Raw genomic sequence first — 22340 nt, 5'->3', positions numbered from 1 at the left:
CTCGTGGTGTTCATTTTAATTTAATTCTCTCTGGTGAACGCATTAGCAGCAATGATAAATTTTTTATTACCTGTGTTAATTTATAATCTACCTTGGAAGACACTGAACACAAATAAGTTTGTAATTGGGCTTTATATAGATGTCACCTGTTGTATTCATAAGCTAATTGGCACATTCATTGTCATCCTTACACACTCATCAACAGATCAGATTTCACAGGTCCCAGCTTGTGTGGCGGCGGCACGTGTCATCTGAGTGCCTCCTAGATTAAAGCCCATTAGTTCAGTGTGCATTATATCATCTTGCTGTAATTTGAGGAAATATCTGACAAATGGGTCATGTACAATTCTCTGGGTGCTATGGAGCCAAAGCGTGCCAGAGAGGGCCACCCACAGGTCACCTGCACTCCCCTTTAAATATGGATGGGCGTCATAGCAGGGATCAGTGTCACGCCGCACGTGTCTGTGAATGGAAGCGCCTCAGGCAGTCATGGATAAACATATATGAGCAGAAATTTAGCAGATGGATGAGGTGTTTTTAGGGGGAAAACCAGACCTATTTGGGCAGCTGGCCTGAACTTGGTGGATGATCGGGGGCCAGATGTCAAGGTTATCCCCTTAAACTCCCCAGAGTATCAAACCCCACCCATCCCTTTGCTGTAGCACTCTTTGTTGGATTGTTAGCTAATCTGAATAGGTGCTTGAGATAAATCAGGTGTCAAATGTGCAAATGTAGTATTGTATTGAAGCTATTGTCTAGCTCTGATAGCTGCCACGCGTCTGGTATCAGGTGAACAAAGCCAGACGACAACTAGAGGGAAGAAAGAATCTGTCAAGACCGAGCTGCAAACAAGTGTGTAGAACATGCAACACTTCTTGAGTTAGCTCCAACAGGCACACAATAAATTAATTAATAAGGTTTATTCTGTGCATAACATACCTGCACTAATTGCACACTTATTTTCCTTTACAAATGAAAAGTAAACTTACATTCACTAATACACAGTAACAAAAACAAAAAAAAATCTTTTAACAAATGAACACCTTTGATACTATGTAGGAAAAATACCATCAACAAAGTTAGTCACAGTTAACGGTAAACGTTTCCTTTTTTTTTTTTCTTTTTATACGTGTGAGGGCAAAAAACACCATGACGCTTTATATATAGCTTTACGGAATATGGGAAATCATGATTACGCATTGTTATTTTTACGTATCAACTTAAGAAAAAAAAACTGCATTTCTTCTACGAAGTTTTGGAGGTGAAATCGAAATTTTCTATATGTACAATTGCGTCAAATCTGACCGTCCGTCATTTTGTTTTCTACTCACGCCTCCTGGTCAGGTTGCTAACCTGTTTGAAACTTGAGCTAGGCTAACACTACTCTTAGCTAGCTAGTACCCACGCTAATGAAATACTTCATTTTTTGCAGCATATACCAAAGATACAGAAGTTTAGGTAATGTTCTGACAAATAACTAGAAGTATATATTTCACCAAATATATATTTTATGGGATGATAATATTTGGGTAATGTAACAGGTAGGCTAACCGTTGCTAATCATTAATTATCAGTCATGGCGCTAACAACGGAAGCTTGCGATTTGCTAGCAAGCTCGATAGCTAAATTTAGAAGTTATTTATCAATTCGTGCTAAATAGATTAAGTTTGGAATATATGACATAAATGTGAACTGCCGATATATTGTGTTCTGAGTTTCCTGCTTGTCTGCTAAAGCAGTTTATAATGCCTTTTTTTTTTTAAGATTCTACATACATGTATGTAATTATTATTATCTCCGTATTTAATAAAGAATCCTGAAGAGAACTTGAAAATTACTCCAATGTTTTATTGCTCACATTTTTAAAAAAATTTTGAGGTAACTATTACTTTTGTTTTTAATTTTCCTTGCAAGTTGTAGGGGTAACGAATCAAAATTAACTAAGCGAAATATCATTGGTAATGTAGCTATATTAAAACTGGAAAACAGGAGAATTAAGGTAGTGATATTTTTCATCCATGAAAACTGGAATTAACAGTGACTTGTCTCAATTTATATCATTTATTGAGCAAAGGGAAATTAACCTTTTTTTTTGCCTTAAATTTGAACATAAAGTAATATCCAGAAATTTCACCTCTTCATTTATTCTTCGGTATTTTGTACTTTTTATAGGCTTTTGCTTTTTTGCAGTAAAAGGTTGAACTCATGAGACCGAAGTCATTCTTCAGCAAACTGGCGAGAGACTGGCCTCATTATCACTGTCTGAACAGCGCGTGCCTGGGACTTATCACCTAAAAGCTAAGAAACATGAGCTGTCAGCAGACCGTAGGTTTGCTTTTAGTCATTTTTTGCCTGTAATTGGCACCACAAAGAGCCTGTAGAGGGATCGCTGTAGTTGGAAAGCAGTGAGACAGGTTGTTATTGCAGAGAAGCTTATAACGTTCTTGAACCATATTTACCCCAATGTTTTGTTTTGTTTGTTTTTTTAATTTGGAAAGAGTTTGGATTTCCCCTAATTTGAAATATCACGTTGTGTATGCATTTGTATTATAGTCATTGTGCTAATTTAAATTTTAACTATGATTTGTGATCATCCCTGCAGGCTAACTCTGCAACAGACAGGCTGCTCAGTATTTGCGTCATGCAGTTGTAGTTTGCTGTGGATAGATCACATTAGAACTTTACTGCAATAGCTTAGTAAAGCTATGCTAAAACTAGAGTAATACAATCAATCAATCAGTCATCTCCTGACTTCACAGCACAGGAGAGCCCTGCTGGAATGCTGCTAAGCTGCAGATGTACCAGCCAAATTACTCCAGAGGGGAATTACCAGGCCATAAATCCAGACGTCACAAGGATGAATGTAGCCTGTTTCATGGTAAAAAAAAAAAAAAAAAAAAAATCCATGCAACTTGTTTCCATTATACCTTTAGAAAAACATTTTTTTTTTCGCCGTGCAGGGTTCAAACTTAACAGATCTGAACATGTTTGCATCCAAACATTGCCTGGAATCACGCAGACTTGAGACATCATGAGGAACTGCTGCGGTGCCTCACCGTTTCCTGACATGCCCTTTAAAACAAATGATCTGTGACATGACAAACTGTGAGGGCAACTAACAATCACCTCCAGCTCATCTATAATCTTCTGCACCCTGCAAGTTTTACTTCTCGGTAGTTAAGTGTAGGTATCGCAACAGGTTTATTGTTAGAAGAGCCACATGTTTGCTGCCAGAACCAATAGTTTTAGCAAACACATGATCCTTTACTTACGTTATTTGTGTAATTCTCTTTCAAGTGGTGGATAAACAACAGTCTAGTCAACATGACAGTCACCACTGGCATCAGATTGTTAGCCTAGGCTTCATTATTGCTAATTAAGATGTATAAATATGCTGTCTGGCACTTGACTTGTCATTTGCAATGGGCCTTTTTTCCCATCAAATTCAAAAAGTGCCAAGGTAGACAAGGTGAGGGCACGAGCGCTGGTAGTGATGCTGCAGTGTGTACTCTGCAGGCACACTTCAGCTCTGTTGGCATACATGTGACTGATGCTTCGGGTGCCAGCAGCTAAACAAGCCCAGGTTTGAGGGGAGAGTATTGTATGTTTGGGCTGAGCTCAGCAAAGTCTGCCAATGTCTTTGAGTGTCTGGCTTCTGGGTCTTTCATACAGAGCTCCTTGTTGAGCTCCACTCTCTGGTCATCTTTCAGATGATGGCAGAGGACAGTTTACAGTAGGTTCTGCTGCCAGGAGGATGTGACATCACTGCGTGCTTTACGAAGAGAGAGAATTTTCCCACTGCTGAAGTGAATCAAGATCATCTTCTTGTTTTAGCTTTATTTAATAGATCGGTGAATTAATATCAGTTTTGACATCTGGAATTTTTCACACTGTAATTTAAAAATATTATATTTGGATGGAAAACAAAGAATGTAAGTAGTGGACTGCAACTATTAATTGCACCAAATTTTACTGAAACAGTGCACATGAACAAATTGGGGACAAATTTATGGAAAAAAAAACCCCAAAATAAAGATTTTGGGCCACCAGGAGCCGCCAGAACAGCCTCTATATGAGACAGGTGTTTGTCCTTACAAAAGATATTCCCTCATTTGGAGTTTTGACGGTGGTTGAGAGTACTCTCTGACACGTGAGGAGGAATCATCCATACATGTTCAATTGGTTTGAGATCTGGTGACCTTGAATGTTATTAACATTATTTTTATACTCATCAAATCATCATTTTCTTTTGAATTCGTTGCTCTGGTTTTAGATTTTTCCTTTGATTTGTTAACCATCCGTATAAATGCTTAGCAGCCAACTCCTGAACGTTCCCGTCTGACTTGCGACTGCACTTGTGATGTTCAGTTTTCTGGGGGAATCTTAATGAATATTATAAGTTAACAGAAAACCTTCAGCATCTGTGGGAGGAAGTGTCATGGCCTTCTCACACTTCTGCGGGCTCACAGAAGCACTTTGCGTTTTAGTTTGATTAGATGAGCATGTTTTATGCAAATGTTGGCAAATTTAGGTGTAATTTCTTTTGATTTGTTGTTGTTTGTTTTCACAGACTGCATGAAATGAGTGGATGACCATGTGGACTTCTGGTTTGAAGCTTCAAGTTTTTCATTTTGGAATTTTTGCCACCGGAGGAACTGGAGAGGGGATACAGAGTGATCCTATTGAGACACAGGTTACAACATCAGGAACACAAGGTAGCTACACCCCAAAGCACCCTGGGACTCCTGAGTGAGACCATAAACTTGTTATTAAAGAGGGTTATTTTCTCATATATAAAGCCCCTTTCCCAACTGGCCAAAAAACCTGCTAATATCCAATAACATCTGGTCTTTTTTCTGCTCTGGGAACAGCTTCAACCTGCCTTCACTATCAGGCCAGGGACCCTGCAGTACACATGAATATTTATCACTCTGTCTCCGATCGGCATTGATGGCAACATAAAACTGGGCGAATATGTTCAGTTGTGGCCTGCTTCCAATTTTGGACCCACATATGACAAGTGGTTGCTGCCCTATGAACAACATACATTGATGCAATGAAAGTGTGTTGCCTCCATCAGTAACTCTGGTGACTTTTTGTCACGTCAGCCACAAATTCAACCCATCTGCAAGCAGGGTTCCAACATGGTTCGGTTGGCATAGAGTTAAAAAAAAAAAAAAAAAACTGAAGCCAAAATATAAAACAGCCACCACTGTCCTCAATGCTGCTTTTATCTTTTACGACCATTTTCAGGGAGGTTTGCTTAGCATTTTAAAGTGGCCATAGACAGCTTTAACTTATTAGTAAGTAAGTAAGACATCAGGCTAAAGTCAGATGTGGGTTGATGTCTTGGTATTAAAGGAATTCTTTATTGCCTCAACAAGAATTTAAGAACAATGGTGATATCTTTTAGATGAGATAAAAGTTGAATGAGTCTGTCTGCAAGTATTTTTGATCATCTGAAAAGGGTTGCAACAAGTTTTTTCTTCTAAGTCTTACTGCTAACTGAGTTGGCATTGTGGCAGCATTGTCTGGTTCTGAGTAAACAAGCAAAGCCTCATAATATTGGGGTCATTTTACGGCGGTTAAGCTGTCTCTATGTAAAAGTAGCTATTAATAGCTTCCTCGCTGTTCTCTCAGATTTATTACAGCTGCCAGGGTTGGCCGAATTAAACCTTTATCATTGATGTATGACCAGTGACCTCACATAAACCTAGTATAGTACTTTCTGCCCATCTCCGACTTGAGCTGAGGTCTAATCTGCCAGGGTAAGTTAAAACACCTGTGTCAGTGTGTATGCTGGATAATTACAAATATTACTGGTAAAGCCTTGAGCCCAGTTAGCACCATTTGGAAGAGTTTGTGGCTGGAAGCTGTTTGGAGCCTAACCTTTAAACTCCCAGCATCATATTTAGTGCTGCCTGCTGAAACTAAGCGGTTGGGAAACCCCTGAGTTAACTGAGAGTCCTCCAGTCAAGCTCAGAGTATTCTCTTTCAGAAAAGAGGGAAGAACACTGTAGCTGTTGTTGTACTGCTGCAGTTTATGTACATTGTAAACCCCTTTTAGGTGAGAGTGGAGGTGTTGAAAGCTTGAACGTGTGATTGTTTCATCTAGATAAAGCCTACAGTTTGTGGGACTAATGTTGAGCTGTTGTGGCTGTTCACTGTGAGCGCTGACCGGTCACCGCTGCAACAAGCATGTTAAGTTAGCTGTCCTTGTTTGCAGGAGCTCACATCTCTTACATCATCTCATGTATAACGACTACAAAGGATTCCAGCGAGCAACAAACCTCAAAATGATTGATTCTCATAAGGCAACTCTCAGACCATCAGCAATGACCGCCCGGTTGCAGTTAGCGTGGCGAATAGCCCACATGATATTGAAAATTCACTGCTAGCATGGACTTCTCCTGTAGTTGTAAAAGGTGAGATACCCTAATTTATTTTCAGAGAAACCAAAAAATGAACAGAACTAGCAATCCCCACGAGCAGACACTTGCATATGTTGTTTTACTGCTAACGAGCTGCGACAGCCATATATTTTTCTGAAGTTGCCATAATTATGACCATAAATAACATCAATATTGGTTTTCTGATTCCAAACTGGAGAGCTGCAACCAGAAAACAATCCCATAGTTTGTTTTGTTTTGGGGTTTTTTTTCCGTATCCTCATCCAGGGAGCGAGAGTACCCTGAGAAAATGAATCGTTCAACTACATTGTATTGATTTAGTTTATTTAAACTGTATTTATGATGCATGTGTGTCACCATAGTAGACTCACTGCTTGTGTGATTACGAAAAACATCATTGAAATGTTGTCTGTGCAATGATTTTGCTGCTGGTGGGTGCCAAGCTGTGTCTCTGTGACATGGTCCAGGTTTTTGCCGTTCAGTTTAGGAATTTCCAAACCTATACAGTTTTTCTGCTTAATAATTAGATTTTGTATGTGATTTAATGTGTGTGAATCCTCTAATACAATCAGTGTGACAAGCATATTACTGTAAATGAGGGTCACTGAACAAAGCCAGTTATTCCTCCGCAGTGACTAATTAGGAAAAAGAACAATTAGCCAATTGACCAATTAATACAATCCTCTAATCTACAAAAACTGATCAGCAATAAAGATCTATTGGTGTAGCTTTGTTGTGAAAAGAGAAGCTCCATGGGCGTTCTGCACCAGACGAGATTTAAAAGGTCTTTCATCAAATTAATCTGAGATAAATAATGGTTTATGCTATTATAAAATTGCTCATAGAGGGGATTATAATACCATAAAATACAAAGTAATAACTTTTAATGAATGATACTGAAATATCTTCTTTCCATGGCTTCACTCGTCATTCCCTGTTTTTTTTCTTGTGCCTTCAGCACAATTTATTTTAATCCACAGCCATCTACGATATGAACTTGTGTGGTGTGGCTTTATTCTATATACATTGCTTTACCTCCACAAAAAATATATACTACCAGCCAACCAACCAAGCAACCAACCATGTTTTACTGATTAATACCTTTTTATATACATAAATACTTGTCTCCTGCCAGCAAAGCTTTACTTTAAAAAGCAGGCTGTATATAATCCTCACTGCATGGCTTCATGCCAACTGGGTTTGTTTTTCAAATATATGTTCACTGCAAATAATTGTGCAACACTTCTCCAAACAGCTCTGAGTGTGTGACCGACTGTGCTCCTGGCCATATGGACTATCATCATCAGGACTTTGCATGTTCTTTTTCCAGCCTCCAATATTATTGAATGTCTCCACTGTTTTCAAAGTATCATATTGCTGCATGAAGACCTATCAAGCCGTGGCTTGGCTTGCTAGCCTCTACAGACGTCTTTGTAGGAGGGTAAAACGCTCACAATTTGCAAGTGAGATGAGTTGTCAAGCTTTGGAGACTTGTGCAGGTGGCTCAATTTGTCTCCCTGTTTTGCTATAGCTGAAGCATTGAGTATTGGCAAAGTGTTGGTAAAGCTCTACAAGTCTTTTGGAGTTCAGCGAGTGGTGCAATTAATTATGTCGCCCAAGTTTTGACATGCATAATATTATGCTGTCACTCCCTTGGAAGGATCATGCTGATGTCTTTATCGTTAGGAGGTAATTGCTGGGTGTGTGTTATCCCCAAAAGTAGGATAGTCAGACATGTTTGATGAAACTGGCATCCAGAAAACAGTATTTTACAGTGGAAACAAAAGGGATTGACTTTCCTTAAACTGCAAGAGATGCATCCACTTGAGAGAAGTTAAGTCTGTGGAAAGATAAACAAATTAGACATTAAGGCAATAATCATGACATATTTATATAAATAACCATCTTTTTTTTTTTTGTTCTCTGACATAACTGCAGTACTAAACACATGAATCAGCCTCAAGCAGCTGAATGGGTTGGACCTCTTGAGGGAAATTCTTTGCGAAGTGCTGCATGTTAACTTAAAGTTATAGAATTTTACTAACATGTAAATGAACTCCACGCACTTTCAAGTCCTTGTCAATCAAGATCACACTGTGCATAAAGGTCATCACTGCCAGGTAAATCTGTTTTTCACGTATTATGGAATCTTTTATATTCTTTCATCTGTGAAAAAATCAAAAACTGTGATGAGTAATTACGAGATCAAAACAGAAACAACTCCAACTATCCACTCACTTAAAAACCTATTTTACACTGCTTTACATGACATATCTCTCAACTGTGGATACATTTCACAACTCTCATCCGTGTTGATTTCTTCCAATTCCATATGGGGGAGACAAAAATTACGCTCTACAGCTTGTTGTGTGGCGTACCAACAACATTTTTTGTGCCATTAAGGAAAGGATGATGGGAATATTTAGCAGTGGAGCTGAAATTTTTTGGACAGAAAATTTAACGATTCACTGGAAACGTATTCATGAATGGTTGATGTCACACTGTAGAGCACAGGTTTGATTCCCATGTAAAAATTGTGATGTCTTGAATAGCTATAATGAATAGTAGTGTGCATCTCTTTCATGACATATTTCGGGAATAGTTTTGTGTTTGTTTGTGCAGTATTTTACCTGACTGGCCCTAGGATGAGGAGATGGGCCCTAGAGGAAACAGCAGTCGTCGAGAAGTTGTTAGGCTAGCTGATGGTTTGTCTGGGGAACGAGTTTGGAACATGCAGTCCCCTCTCATCGAGCGCTGAACCAGAACCAAGTGGAGTGAGGCTGGCAGGCCACAAGAGCACCATTGTTCTTCACATTAATCAAACTGAGGAAGGGCAGGTAGCATTTCTCTAGCCCACCCCTCATGCACACCCTGCCAACCTCCATGAATGGAGTGCTTTTTTAGCTGGCAGCGATTGGCCATCGGAGCTCTGAGAGGATGTGTGTCTGTTTAATTAGTGTGATGAGCTCAGCGGAGTTTATGTGCAGTGTCAGACACCAGGTATTAACCCCTCGAGTTTGACCCTGCGAGGGGGGCGGCCAGCCTCAATCTTGACATCTCCTTCTTTCCACTGTTCTCGCTTTCCTTCTCTTCATTAGAAAAAGACAGATTAGACCGGAGAAAGCTGACTGGAAGAGGGGGAGATGGGTCTCAACCTCAGCCTTCATTTTTCACCAGTCGGTCTTTGTAGCCTTGCCTCCAGATGAAGAGACTATTTTCTGAAATGATACATCCAATGAGGCTTTCATTAGGATGTTACAAACTGCTCCGGACACATGGACCTCCTCAAATTCAAAAAAGGTTCACCACAGTGATGGTTTAATTTAGTTAGGATAAAAGCTTGGTTGGATGTAATTTCATGTTTGTCATTTATTCAACTTCAGATGTATCACTTGTTTTGTTATAACTGTATTAGTGGGGCTTCTCTGAGCACCGCCAAAGCTTGGTATGCTGAGGGGGCGTAGCCATCTGTTCACACTCGTTAGCTTATGTTTTAGCCTTTGTTTTTGATGTTTCAGTCACTGAGACTACTGTGTTTTTTTCAGTTTTGTGTGTGTCAAAACAATGACCTGCCGGGGAGCATACATGGGCAGTAGTTAAAATGGTTTCATCTGAGTCTGCAAAAAATACAGAGCAATTGACCACTGCCACCTTGGTACCTTACATTTCATAGCCAGTACCATCACATTTTTTTACTGAAAGAAGCCTTTAGGCTACACTGGCTAACAATACATTTATATTAAATATGAAAACAACACCAGGTATGCAAATGTCATTGGCCTCTGAGTTTTGGCTGTGCTGCCGTAACCGAGAGACGAACCCCCAGTTTTCCTTTTAATATTGGCAGATTTTTCTTTCTTGAAGTAAGCTACACACACTTAACTAGACAGAGTCAAACAAAACAGGATGTTAAGTCTTACCCCTAGCTGTGTCATCCTCTGTACAGTATTTTCCTTTTTCCACTGACTAGTAACTGGAACCTGTGTTGATAGCTGGTGGAATATATATTAAGGGACTTCAATTATCAGTTATCATTAACATTTTGGGTAATGTTATACCAACATATCTTACGTTAAAACTTGAATTATCACATTGTGTATGCCTCTGCAATGTGTGCGTGCACCTTGACTTTTGGCCTCTGCAGTATTTACAGTTCATCCTTGAATCCCAGTGGTCATTTGCACTCAATTTGAAGTTCCTTCATGGTGCTCCTGAAATATTGCGTTAATGAGAATGGGGCAGGGCAGCATGGTGTGCTGTCGCCTCACAGCAAGAAGGTTCCAGGTTCAAGCCCCGGCTCGGGGACGGGATCTTTCTGTGTGGAGTCTCATGTTCTCCCTGTGCCTGCTTGGGTTCTCTCTGGTACTCCGGCTTCCTCCCACCGTCCAAAGACATCAAGAGGGGACGAGGCTGATTGATACTCTAAATTGACCGAAGGTGTGACTGTGAGTGTGACTGGTTGTCTGTCTCTATGTGTTGGCCCTGAGATGGACTGGTGACCTGTCCAGGGTGAACCCCACCTCTCGCCCGAAGGCTGCTGGGATAGGCTCCAGCCCCCCGCGACCTTTAACAGGATAAGCGGAAGAAAATGAATGGATGGATGGAGAATGGGGCAGATATCATAAATGTGTGAGGTCACAGTGACTTTGGTCAAGTGCCACAAAAATAGTAGTTCATCCTTGGGACCCAGTGGACGTTTCTGCGTAATTTGAAATAATTTCGTCCAGGCGTCCCTGAGATAATGCTTTGACAAAAATGGGAAAGTATGGATAATATGAAAAATCGTAATGCTCACGACTGTTGCCTGTGCGGAGGTAAAACAATCCAATTACATCATCCTACTGAATCTTTAAGAAAACTGTTCACTTTAACAGTATCACACATATAAAGACATGGGTTTGGGTCTCATGGTTTCCTTGATGGGTAGAAAAGCCATAGAAACAGCTGCTCATGTGACTTAAATCCTCTCAAAGTTATTAAGATAAAGCAACTCATTTGACAGTGAAAGACATTTAAAGAACCTTAATTAGAGCTGCGGTCTTCTTCACTTTGTACTGTCAACAGTCATATAAGAGACACATAGATCATTCACTGGCAGCTGCTGTATGCACTTCAGATGAGCGAGTGCAACGTGTTAACATCACCCAGGGGCACTGTTGTCTAATTCATTTAACCACAGCAGTGTTTTGCTAACAGCTTCAACTGGCAATTAAAAACCATGAAAAGATATGAAAACATTCTTACCATGCCAGGCGTACTTTCCACAAAGGTAAAACAACCACTTCAGGCACAATCAAAGCTTAGGGTATCATCCTTTATCGGATTATGCACTTTATTAGTTTAGTGGAACAAACACAAGCACTTGAGGGGCATCTACTTTAGGATTATATGCCTCTTTCGCTCACAGATGGTTAGTTTATGCAAGTCATTAGCAAAACAGTTTTGTGTCTTTGGAATATAGTGACTAATAGTCCATAGAAAGTGACATGGTCAATGTGGTAACACATTTCCAAAAGTTAAAGGGCACTTAGAGGGCACTTCACTGATGAGTTATGGTAATGATTTAGGAAACTAGTTTGGATTAATTCCATAAATGGCTAATTTGTTAAACCATCTGGTAATCATTTAAATACTCATGTGGCCCAGTCAAGCTAGGGATTTTTCTAGGATTACAGCATAAGGACATCCTATAAGCACATTGTGCCGGCAGTGCACGGTAGGGTGAAAGGTATGGAAAGATGTTATTTTTGCGAGAAACTTTTTATTTATTTCCATTTTTTTTTTTATTGAGCCAGGAAAAGCTAAACATGCTGTTTTCTTCAAGAGAGTGATTCAGGCTTTTGGTTGGATTTATTAATATCATCCTTGCCACTAAGGGAGTGAGGAACAAAGAACTGGAGTCACAGCATGTCAGCTGTCTAAAAGGCAGTGTTTGCTGCACCCCCTCTGAAAACACTTTATTAATTGGATTTAGATATTTGCAAAATGATCTATTTAATGGGATTACCACTTGTATAATGATCTTATTTATGAGGGAAGCAATCCAAGCTTTGGGGCGGGCTGATAATGCATTTCCAGCTCTTTGGCAGTTAATGTTGTGTTACAAGGAAAGATAAAGTTGAAGTCCCATTGTAAGTGAATAGGTAAGTTAGCACGGTGAAATGGAGCCGCTATGGTGGCAGGTCAGACGGGCTTGAGTGGCCGCACTCGCATTCCAGAGGCCTGTCTGGACTGTAGGCTTAGACCTGCTGAACTCCTTACAAGTTCAAGGCAGACATAAAGAAGGAGGGGGGGTGGGGGTGTAGAGAGATAGAAGCCCCCACCCACCCACCTCAACAGCATAATAGCCCTTTCTTACATCTTTATCCACTCAATATCTGGCTGAAGCTTTTACAGACCCTGTTTCAACTTAAATGCCTAGAGGTAATGTCCTACCTTCTCCTCTCCTCTACTTGTCAAGTACAGTATTGGTAAAACTGATACTGTAAGAAGCAGGTAAGACATGAAGTGTATGTTGGACAAAATACCACAAAGAGATTATCTGAAGCTTGTTTTGTAGCTCTTTAAATGGATGTTGCATGTTTGCCAAGACATTTAAGCTGTTGGATGTTTTTCTTCATGGAGGTTTTAGCTCCGTTATGTATCTTTTCATGTTGTGTTTGCCACTAATGAAAAAAAAAGTATATATGTAAATTCACTTCTTCTCCGCAGAGCACCCAGACTTTAAAACATTACCATTTCAATGTAACACTTGATTTATATGTGTTTAAAAAATAGGTTATAATCTTTTACTTAAAAAGGATGTATTCTCAAATGAGATTATGCTAATGGACTGTAATTTGCATAAAACGGGTGGAAATATTAAACCAGATTAAAAATTTTGAATATTTAAGGGTTTTATCCATGCTGTTAGTCAACAAATATATTCATTCTCCCAGAGAATATTAGAGCCTAAATGTGACTCTGTAGAAGAAACATAAACAGTTTTGCAGTAGCAATTACTTATTTCTTGTTTATTACTACGGTAGTTGAAAACCTAAACTATAGTTGCATTCCTCCCATATATGGGGAGCTGCCCAATGTGCTTAAAGGGTCTTAGTCTCAGGTGAGGGCCAAGGCACAGTGTGAGGCTAGCAACAAAGAGCGCCCTCACAAGCCTCAATTTAAGACATTAATCTGCAAACAAGTGTTTTTTGTGTCGTGAGTCTTATTTTCTTTCACCATCAGTTTAGTACACAGATGGAAAGTGATTCAGGTGGTGCTCTCAAGTTCCACAGCCACACACCTTCCACCTTTCTTCAACCTGCAGCCCCTCAGTGGGTCTGCTGCCATATACCGTGAAAGCATATGGAAAAACCTTACACCCTGTTCGCTCTAATGACCCCCCCCCCCCCCCAAATACTCACACCCTAATGTACTAGGCTCAAGACTGGCTAGGATGTAACATAGAGCTTTGTGAACTTCTAAAATGTCTTTTTTTTCAGTGTAAAGTGACATAACAGATATATTAAATTCTTATGATTGCCTTCAGCTAACATATTGAAATGAAAAAAAAAAAAATCTATCCATCTATGAGTATGTCTTTTATTCAGACCAATATCTAAAAATTACATTTTCACACATATTTGAAATGATACATAAAAATTTGTTACTGATTAAGTACACTTTTTCAGTTCATGCAAAGTAAATTTCCTTCACTTTGACAGAACCTAATTTTACAAATAAAATAGGAGAGTAAGACAGTCTGGTAATCAAAATACATACCATCCCATAAGAAGTCCTTCATTGGCTATATAAAATATTCAGTATTCCTTTTACTTCATTTTAATTGCTTATTGATGGTTAATAGTTTGCCATTTAGCGTCTAATGGACTGTTGCTATGGTGTCTTGCAAATATTACTGTGTTATTTTGCCCTCAGAACATAAACAATGGTGTAATTAGCAAATTAGAATTAACAAATGTTTTGATATGAACATTCATTTATTCATTCCTTGTTTTGCACACCTGGCAACTCAGAGAGCAGAGTGAGGGTCAGACACATTTATGGTTGCGCTTTGCTGTACTGTTGTGTAGTAATGGCAGAAACACTGATAACCTTACATGACTTTTGTGAGCTCCCCTCTGCATTGAAACAAATGTGCAACAACCTGTCTTTGTCATGTACTGCACAGTGCCCCTTGTGGTGTACTACACACTAAGATGGAGATTGTGACTTGGCAGCAAGATCCTCTCTTTGCCCTGAGGCTTACACATTTGTACACTCATTTATTTATTGGTTTATTTGAATAGCTTTGCTATTGTGAACTTTGGAAACGTTTTTATTTTCATTTTCTCTCTCCACAATACAGTCCAGAGTGATATTTTTCCCATCTGGCAACAGCCTATTCTGTGACAGCTCTCCTGCTTTATGGTTTGGAGTTAAAATGATCATTACGATATGTTATACAAAAGAATCCTTCTCATAATAGTAGACTTAGAAAGACCTTGCATTAAATTAGTGTGAAAACTTGACATCCCTCTTCCCCCTCATTGTAAATTTGAGCAGCTTTAATCAGCTGCAGATGTCTGTGTGTCCTTTCTTCTTTATCAAGGAGTTATTACTCTCTAAATAATTGCTCGGGGGCGACTCCTAATGTATAACCTCGCCTATTTGACCTCTACTCAATTTCTTTAATTGAAGCAACAATATTAGACATATTTGCTATATTATGTGTTTTTTGAAGTTCCAATTTTGTTGATATAGATTTATGAAGTGCCAGCGACTGAGGTCACTGCCCCGTTAGAGATTTATGAAATGCCCATGAGGCACCATTATTCAAGCTCAATAAATCATGCCAACCACTTTGATTATAGAACAATGGGCCATAAGCCTGATCAAATTATTCTATTTAGGATAATTCTAGGTCATCTGCTTGGACTCTATCATCATATTTTACAACTGAGTAAATCATTTTGAGTTTGGCTCATATGATCATAAAGCATTTATGTCTTTTAATCTTTTCTACTGACAATGGTGGTCATCTGAGAAGTCCCTAATAATACCGCTGCTGTAAACTTCAAAGCCCCTTAGGCTTTTTTTCTTCTTATTTTTAATGCTGCATAAAAGCAGAATCACTGTAAAATAGTGCCTTGTTCAAACATTCTGCTGGCAGGCTTCCTGAGCTTCATTGAATAGAAATGTCAAAATGCTCAGAATTGCTCACGATTTCTTACATAAAACAAAACTAGTGCCGTGAAGCGAAGGCAGGGTTCACGTTCTTCTCTTGAGGTGAAGGAGGTTTCAGATTTGAGGATCTGCTTCTTCTCCTTTTTTTTTACTAGCTTATAATGTAGGTTCCTTTCACTGGAAGTGGTGGGTGTACGTGTTGTGTTCTGGTGGGCAGAGACAGTTAATGTCCCAGATCTACAGTATGAATAAAGTCATATTGTGAAGTGTGTGGGCTGATGTGCTTGGCAGTCAACCCTGACAAGTAGATTAGCTCTTACTGGGCCACCTCTGAATGGCATGCACACGACTCAAGCGTTTCCAGTCACAAAGCTACATATCAAACATCTAACGCCCAGCAACACAGATGAAAGCACATCAAAACATGAAAAAAACAACAACCCTGCTGTATGTTATGTGGCTTCTTCTCTACAGCTGCAGTGGTTAACAGGAGTCAAAAATTGGCATGTCTAAAAAGTGGGATAATGATTATAAATGTGACAGGCTGAAAACTAATTACAATTGTCTCACTGTGTTTTCCAATAATGCCTCTAACATTTCTATAAAACTCATTTAAATCTTCTACAAGTCCAAAATTCAGTCTTGCTCTAAAGCCATTTGGCACATTTTTCTTCAGTTTACATTTAGAGGGGATTAGCTGAAGAGCTGAAAATAATCATGCCAGATGTCTGCTGCAGCGAGAAAACTGCCTCCCCGGTGGGCATTTGATTTTATTGAGTTTTTATCAATCTTAAGTGAATATAATACACAGCCTCATGCTGCGAAGTCACGTACACAAACTGAGTATCATGTCACATTTTACAACAAAAAAAGCCAACACACCCTTTTGCTGAAAATATGAGGAGGAGTTCAAACAGTCAAGTTAAACAGACAACACAATGTTTCAGTGGGCAGACCGATGGAACAAACAGTATTATAAATAAGCCAAATTCAGTGACACATTTAAACACTCAACCACATCTGTACACTTTATAAAAGCCATGTCACTCTCTTTAAAACTAAAAATTCATCTTGCATTGAACATTTCAGGGATTTTTTTTTTTTTAAATGTGGAAAAGGCAATGTAGAAATCAAAAGGTTCACTGTAATAAATTAATTAATCAACAGTCATTTGTTGTGGCCTGTTCTGCAGATTTCTTGGTCTGAGTCTGGGGCAGTGTTTGTTGGATTTGTTTTTTCGCTTTAATGAGCTCTGCTGGAATGCAGTGTCTCCCACATGTCTTGCAGAGGGCAGGGCCATCTTATTGCTGCCACATGTTGGGCTCCTAGTGACTCTTCCAGGCTTGTGTGGTCAGCCAGTTCAAAGAGCCCAGTCTCATTTGTTATACAACTTTATGTAACAACCAGCCGATGCTTCAGTGTGTCTGAGGAGGCTACATAGGAATGCCGCCTTTCTTTGTCCTAAAAAGCCCTGCCCTGAGAGACTTTGACAATCTTCTGCTTCTCTAATTAGCTGGACGAGATTCTATTTTACGTCTATATGGTGCTGAAATCCGTTATTTGTTCAGCGTTTGAACTCTAACAGTAATGTCTGTTGGATGGTTATGGTGATGGCTAGCAGTTGATCACTGTCAGTTCCCCAAGTGGTGCGCCGTGCCACATATGGCAACAATCTGACATGGTAATCCATTCTTGAGGTTATGAGTGACTAGGTGTGGACTCCATGGATCAAACCGACTCCATCAATTCTTCTGTTTGCCATTTCTAAGCTCCAGTCAGCAGCTGAACCCCTGCTGGTGTTTGACAGGACATCTCAGCAGGAGCACAAGCTCAGGCCTCACTAAATTCATCTCATGCAGTTTTTATGTACCTAAAAGAAACATCTCCACTTACTAAGAAGAAAAGGAGACAGTTTTAGGGAAGCTATATGTCAACGTAGATACTGGTATTATTGTATTTCTGAAGCATTGGCTAGTTAATTCGTTATTCCACCAAACTGTTGGTTTTTAACTCCGCTGGTCACTCCCTAATTGTTTGTTAACCAATCACAGAGCACCTTGACCACCCCATACAACACACTTACTACAAATAACCTGTTTTTTCACACATCAATTCCTCAGGGATGTTTTCGGCTTCACTAAACTGGCAGGTCCTTAGGGACCAGGTCCACTGCATGTGCTGGCTAGTAGGCCATTTGCAATAATCTCCTTTTTACCGTTTAGAGGCTAATTATGTAACATTACACCTGCCTCCCTGAGCCTTGGCTCTGGCATAGTGCAGACCGAGTTGCTTTTTTTTCCCCTCACTACTCATAGGGGTGGTTAGAGTTTCTTAATGAGATTAGCCCAAAGCTAAAATCTGCTTTGTGTCCCTTGCTATATGGCGAGATACTGGATCAGTGGAATCAAAGCTAAGAGGGGGGAATCATTGGAAGATGGAGGCAGCCGACCTCGTTTCTGTCTCCCCACCAACCCCCCTGCGTGTGACTTGGACGGGATTCGTCGCTATCACACATGACATTGTGTGCGAGCTTTGCATAGGAAATATCTTTGTCTCGCTGTGATGTTTGCTTGCCTCCATGTTTTCGTGCTTTTCCTTTATCTTGCTGTCCAGTTTATATTTGCTGTTGGATCAAACTTCTCAATAGTCACTTTCGGAATTGAGGACAGATGGCTTGAATATTGAACAAATACAAGAAAGCTTTTTCCACCAGTCTGGGATATAAATTTGTCTAACTGTGGTTACTGTATTTCTGTCTTTTTGTCTTTATTAACTCAAATTATCTTGTATTGTACCACAACATCTAAGGCTGAGACTTAACTTTTGTTTGTTAGTGACACCATAATGCACAAGACAGAGCTGTATAAAGACAGAACTACACCACCCACAACAACCCATCGACAATAGAAGCCTTTCTTCCTCTAATTTACTGGGCGCCTAATGTCCTTCTGACTTTCAACTCAGACAAAAGATGAAAAACCAACAATGGAGCCCGGACAGAATAACACACACACACACACACACACACACACACACACTTGCACTTACTGTATACACATGCACGCACACTCACTTGCAGCGAACAGTGTTTGCGAGCACACAAACAACTTGGTCGGAGAATTCCCAGAGTAGAGGCAAGTTCTCACTGAACGCTGTGAGAGATAACATGTAAATATTTTGCCCACTTGCTCCGAATATGATGTTGATTAAGAGAGTAAAGGTTAAGGTTAGGGAAGGGGCAAGGATTAGTACCATGGGCTGCATCTAGGGTTACCATAACAGCCTGGCTGCTGGGACTAGTAATAACAACAGAAGTAATAATAATCACAGACTAATTGATTGAACCCTGTGGCTTCCTTGCAAGAGTCATATTTGTAAAGCTTAATGCCTCCACAGCTAAAGCAGCTACAGTAATGCCTCAGTTGCCAGCATTGCTTCTTTTTTTTGGGGGGGGGGGGGGGGTTATGTGTGTAAGTGAATCTAATTTATTGATCTACTTTTTTCTATAACAGGATAACGCAATTAAATATTTTTTTTAATTTCTCCTAAGATGAGATGTCTCATCACTATTCTATTTACTCATCTATCATTCTGAGCATTTTGGTCTCTCTGTATGAGATCCTATCTTTGCATTGTACTTGGTTGAATTTACAAAGAAGCCTGGAAGCCCTGAAGCTATATACTGCTACAGAGAGCTATTTGCTCTGCGTCAGCGGAGTATCCTGTCATGGAGAGAAAATCCCGTTTGAAGTATGGCCCCCGTCTTTCACACTGACGATAATGCTCCTGGCTTTATCATGTCCTCCGTGCAAAGCCCATGTCTTCTCTTTTGTCCGTCTCCCTCTCCCCCACTCCTGCACACCCCCTGGCTTTCCTCCTTTGTGTCACTCTCTGTCACATTGCTACCCGTGCACTGTGAAGAGAAGCGGTCCAAACCTTATCCCTCCAGGGCATGCTGGGAAGTGTAGTTGGAGTCTGGGTTGAGGCTCTGCTGGTTTGGACTCTGTTGGTATCAGCAAGTTGAAACTTCCAACGCTGTCCTATTCTGGCCTTAATGTACTGTATTTAGAATGGAAAAAAGTAGCATATTGTCATTGTAAAACCTCATAGTAAAATGCTTTGGAAATTTACTGTAAACATGACAGATATTGAATAAAATTGTGTCTGTTTCTTTTATTTATAAGATTTTATGGTTGAATAAATTCGAAGGTAAATACTTAGCATTTTAAATTAGATACATTATTAGTATTCATTCTGCTCTAGCTGTTCCTAAATCCACAGCTTAAATGCAAATGCACCGCAGTCTTTTCCATCCATGGCTTTGTTGGCCTCTCAGAAACCTTAAGCCGCTATCTTAAATAGGGGCCTCTCATGGCATATGCATGTGCAGTATCTTATCTGGTGAATATCACAATCATTCTCTAGGACATCAAATATTTAGACAGACCATACAAACAAGAGACAGGAGGGAGGGCATTGCCTTTTGTCCGCACTGTGTGAAAACAATAAACTGGCTACCAGCCCTCAATATTTTCATATTCAACGACTGTGCATGATCCATATGATCCCAACATAAAGAGGGTCTGTGAACCCACTCTCTTAAACTGTAGCAGGCATATATTACCAGGCTTAGAGCTTGGCAAGCTCCGTATCCCAAAATAGATTTCAACAATACTCTATGAGGATGCATTAAATAAATCTCTGCTCAGCTAATCCATGGAACAGTTCACATTTTTGAAAAAGACACTCCGGTAGGACAAAAGCGGCGCTCCACTCGCCGCGCCTTCATCTGGGGACAGACACACATAAAGAGAGATATTTAGAGAGAGAGGGGAGGGGATTGGTGGGGAAAGAAATCCTCCACTAATGTGACAGAGAATTCTCCCCCCCCCCCAAAAAAATCATCATTGTGTGCTGTTGCACTGCAAAGCAGATTCTGTATCACTCGATATTTTTTCTTTTTTTCTCCAGCAAGTGCAATAACTTAATCTTAAAGGCAAAATGTGGACACGAGGGCCATTTCGAAACATGTTGTAGATAAATGTTAATCACATTAGCATTTCCCAGACTTCCGTAAATCTCCATAAATAGCATGCTGAGGTTGATCCCTCTTTTTTGCCCATTGAGGCAAAATTACAGTTGATGAATTGCTTTTGCCATGCATGTAGGCTAATGAAAGCTTTGCTCCTGGGCCTTGCTTAACAAAGGCTCATAATTTTTCCACTTTTGACTAAAATAAGAACCTGTTCCACTTTTAATTAATAGTTTTACCCTCTTCTATTCAGAAGCGTATGCATAGTTTCAAATTAATTTTTTAGGTGAGGCTTGGTTATTAATATTGAAGAAACAACCCTCTTTTTGTTGAAGTTACATGGAGGTAACGTTAGCCCGCAGCTTAATAGAGGATTCCCTCTCATGTCAACTCATGAACATGCTGAAAAATTCCCAAAAGGTGGTCATTCCATTCACTTCAGGTCGCATTTGTTCAATGACTTGCAGTGGGACTTAAAAGGAACATGCCAGCTTTTGAGGAAATAAGCTTATTGTCCGTCCTCCTCAGAGCCAGACCAGAAGATAGATACCCTTCTCTTTTCTGTGCTGCATGAGGGAGCTGAGACCCACGTAGAACAGCTGACTGGTAATTAGCCTAGCAAAGCATGGTCGTGGATGGGCTGGTTAGCATACATCCACTGAAATTCATCAAGTACACTTTTTTTTCTTCATCCCTCTTTGCCTACATCAGAACTAAGATCGTATGTAACATTTCTTGTGCAATAACAATTTGAAGTCATGAGATATTGAACCGGATACATAGGAACTATTTTTTGGTTGGGAAAGTTGCGACTATGTATCTGATTCAAAAATTGCTATGTCTTGTAATTTTAAATTATTTCAAGCAGAAAAATAAAACATTTTGGAGAAAAGGGATGAAGGTATGCTAACTTGCCCTTCCACTACCTTTAATTGTGCTGAGCTGACTAGCATTCAGTTTGTCCGTGTGGGTCTCAGCTCCCTGATGCATGTACAGAGGAGAGAAGAGTATCTATTCTTGCTGTGAGGAGGACAACAATTAAGTGTATTTTGTAAAAAGCTGGTATATTCCTTTAAGATACAGGTTCTTGCATAAACTGCTGTCTTGATTTTATGGCAAACGTAAGCTATGAGCATCGCCACAAGTAATTCAACAGATATGAAATTTGACAAATTAAAGTGGATTTAAATGGATTTTTAGTTGAATGCCTTGTTAGAGATTAATATCAGTGCTAATAGCCTTTATTTGTCTAAAACAATTATCATGGTGCTTCAGTATAAGTTAATGGTGACACAAGGTTAATAAGCACATAGGAAACACTACACCTGATGCTCAACAGGGCAGATATCCTCGTCTAACTAGGTAGCTTTGGGAGTCACTACCCCTCGACAGATCTATGTAAGGTGGTTTTGACATTGAACTCCCTGCTGTATCCTCTCAGAGAGGCAATTTATTATTGTCATAACCACAATTGCAAAGGCAAAATATCACTTTGTAGCATGATTATGTCTGGAAATATTGTGACACCTTGTCATCTCTGTACTTTTAACTGCTTATCGGCAGCAAGTTGCCAAACAGAGATCCTGTCATAGTGTTAAAATAATTTCATGTCATAATATTTAGAAAAGCTTCCTTAGCACTGGAGAATATCTGCCTCTTTTATGTGTCCATTGATAATGACAGCAAATAACACTTCTTTAGTGCACTGATAAGAGAGCAAAAAGCAACAG

At 39.7% G+C, this 22340-nt stretch overlaps 1 protein-coding gene across 1 annotated transcript in view; it reads left to right on the top strand.

Annotated features, from left to right (window-relative positions):
• The first annotated feature begins 1233 nt into the window (after positions 1-1233).
• dennd10 (DENN domain containing 10) overlaps positions 1234-22340 on the top strand; it is a 113351-nt gene continuing 92244 nt past the window's right edge. The window contains exons 1-3 of the mRNA XM_086179600.1: positions 1234-1458; positions 2760-2878; positions 4571-4715. Of these exons, the coding sequence (XP_086035726.1) occupies positions 4589-4715 (127 nt within the window). The 5' untranslated portion in view covers positions 1234-1458; positions 2760-2878; positions 4571-4588. The remainder of the gene's footprint in view (positions 1459-2759; positions 2879-4570; positions 4716-22340) is intronic.

Source organism: Aulostomus chinensis, chromosome 16 (genome assembly GCF_037954235.1).
Source record: "Aulostomus chinensis isolate RoL2024-O1b breed Wild chromosome 16, RoL_Achi_v1.0, whole genome shotgun sequence".
Lineage (NCBI taxonomy): Eukaryota > Metazoa > Chordata > Actinopteri > Syngnathiformes > Aulostomidae > Aulostomus > Aulostomus chinensis.
This window is presented reverse-complemented; position numbering and strand designations above follow the sequence as displayed.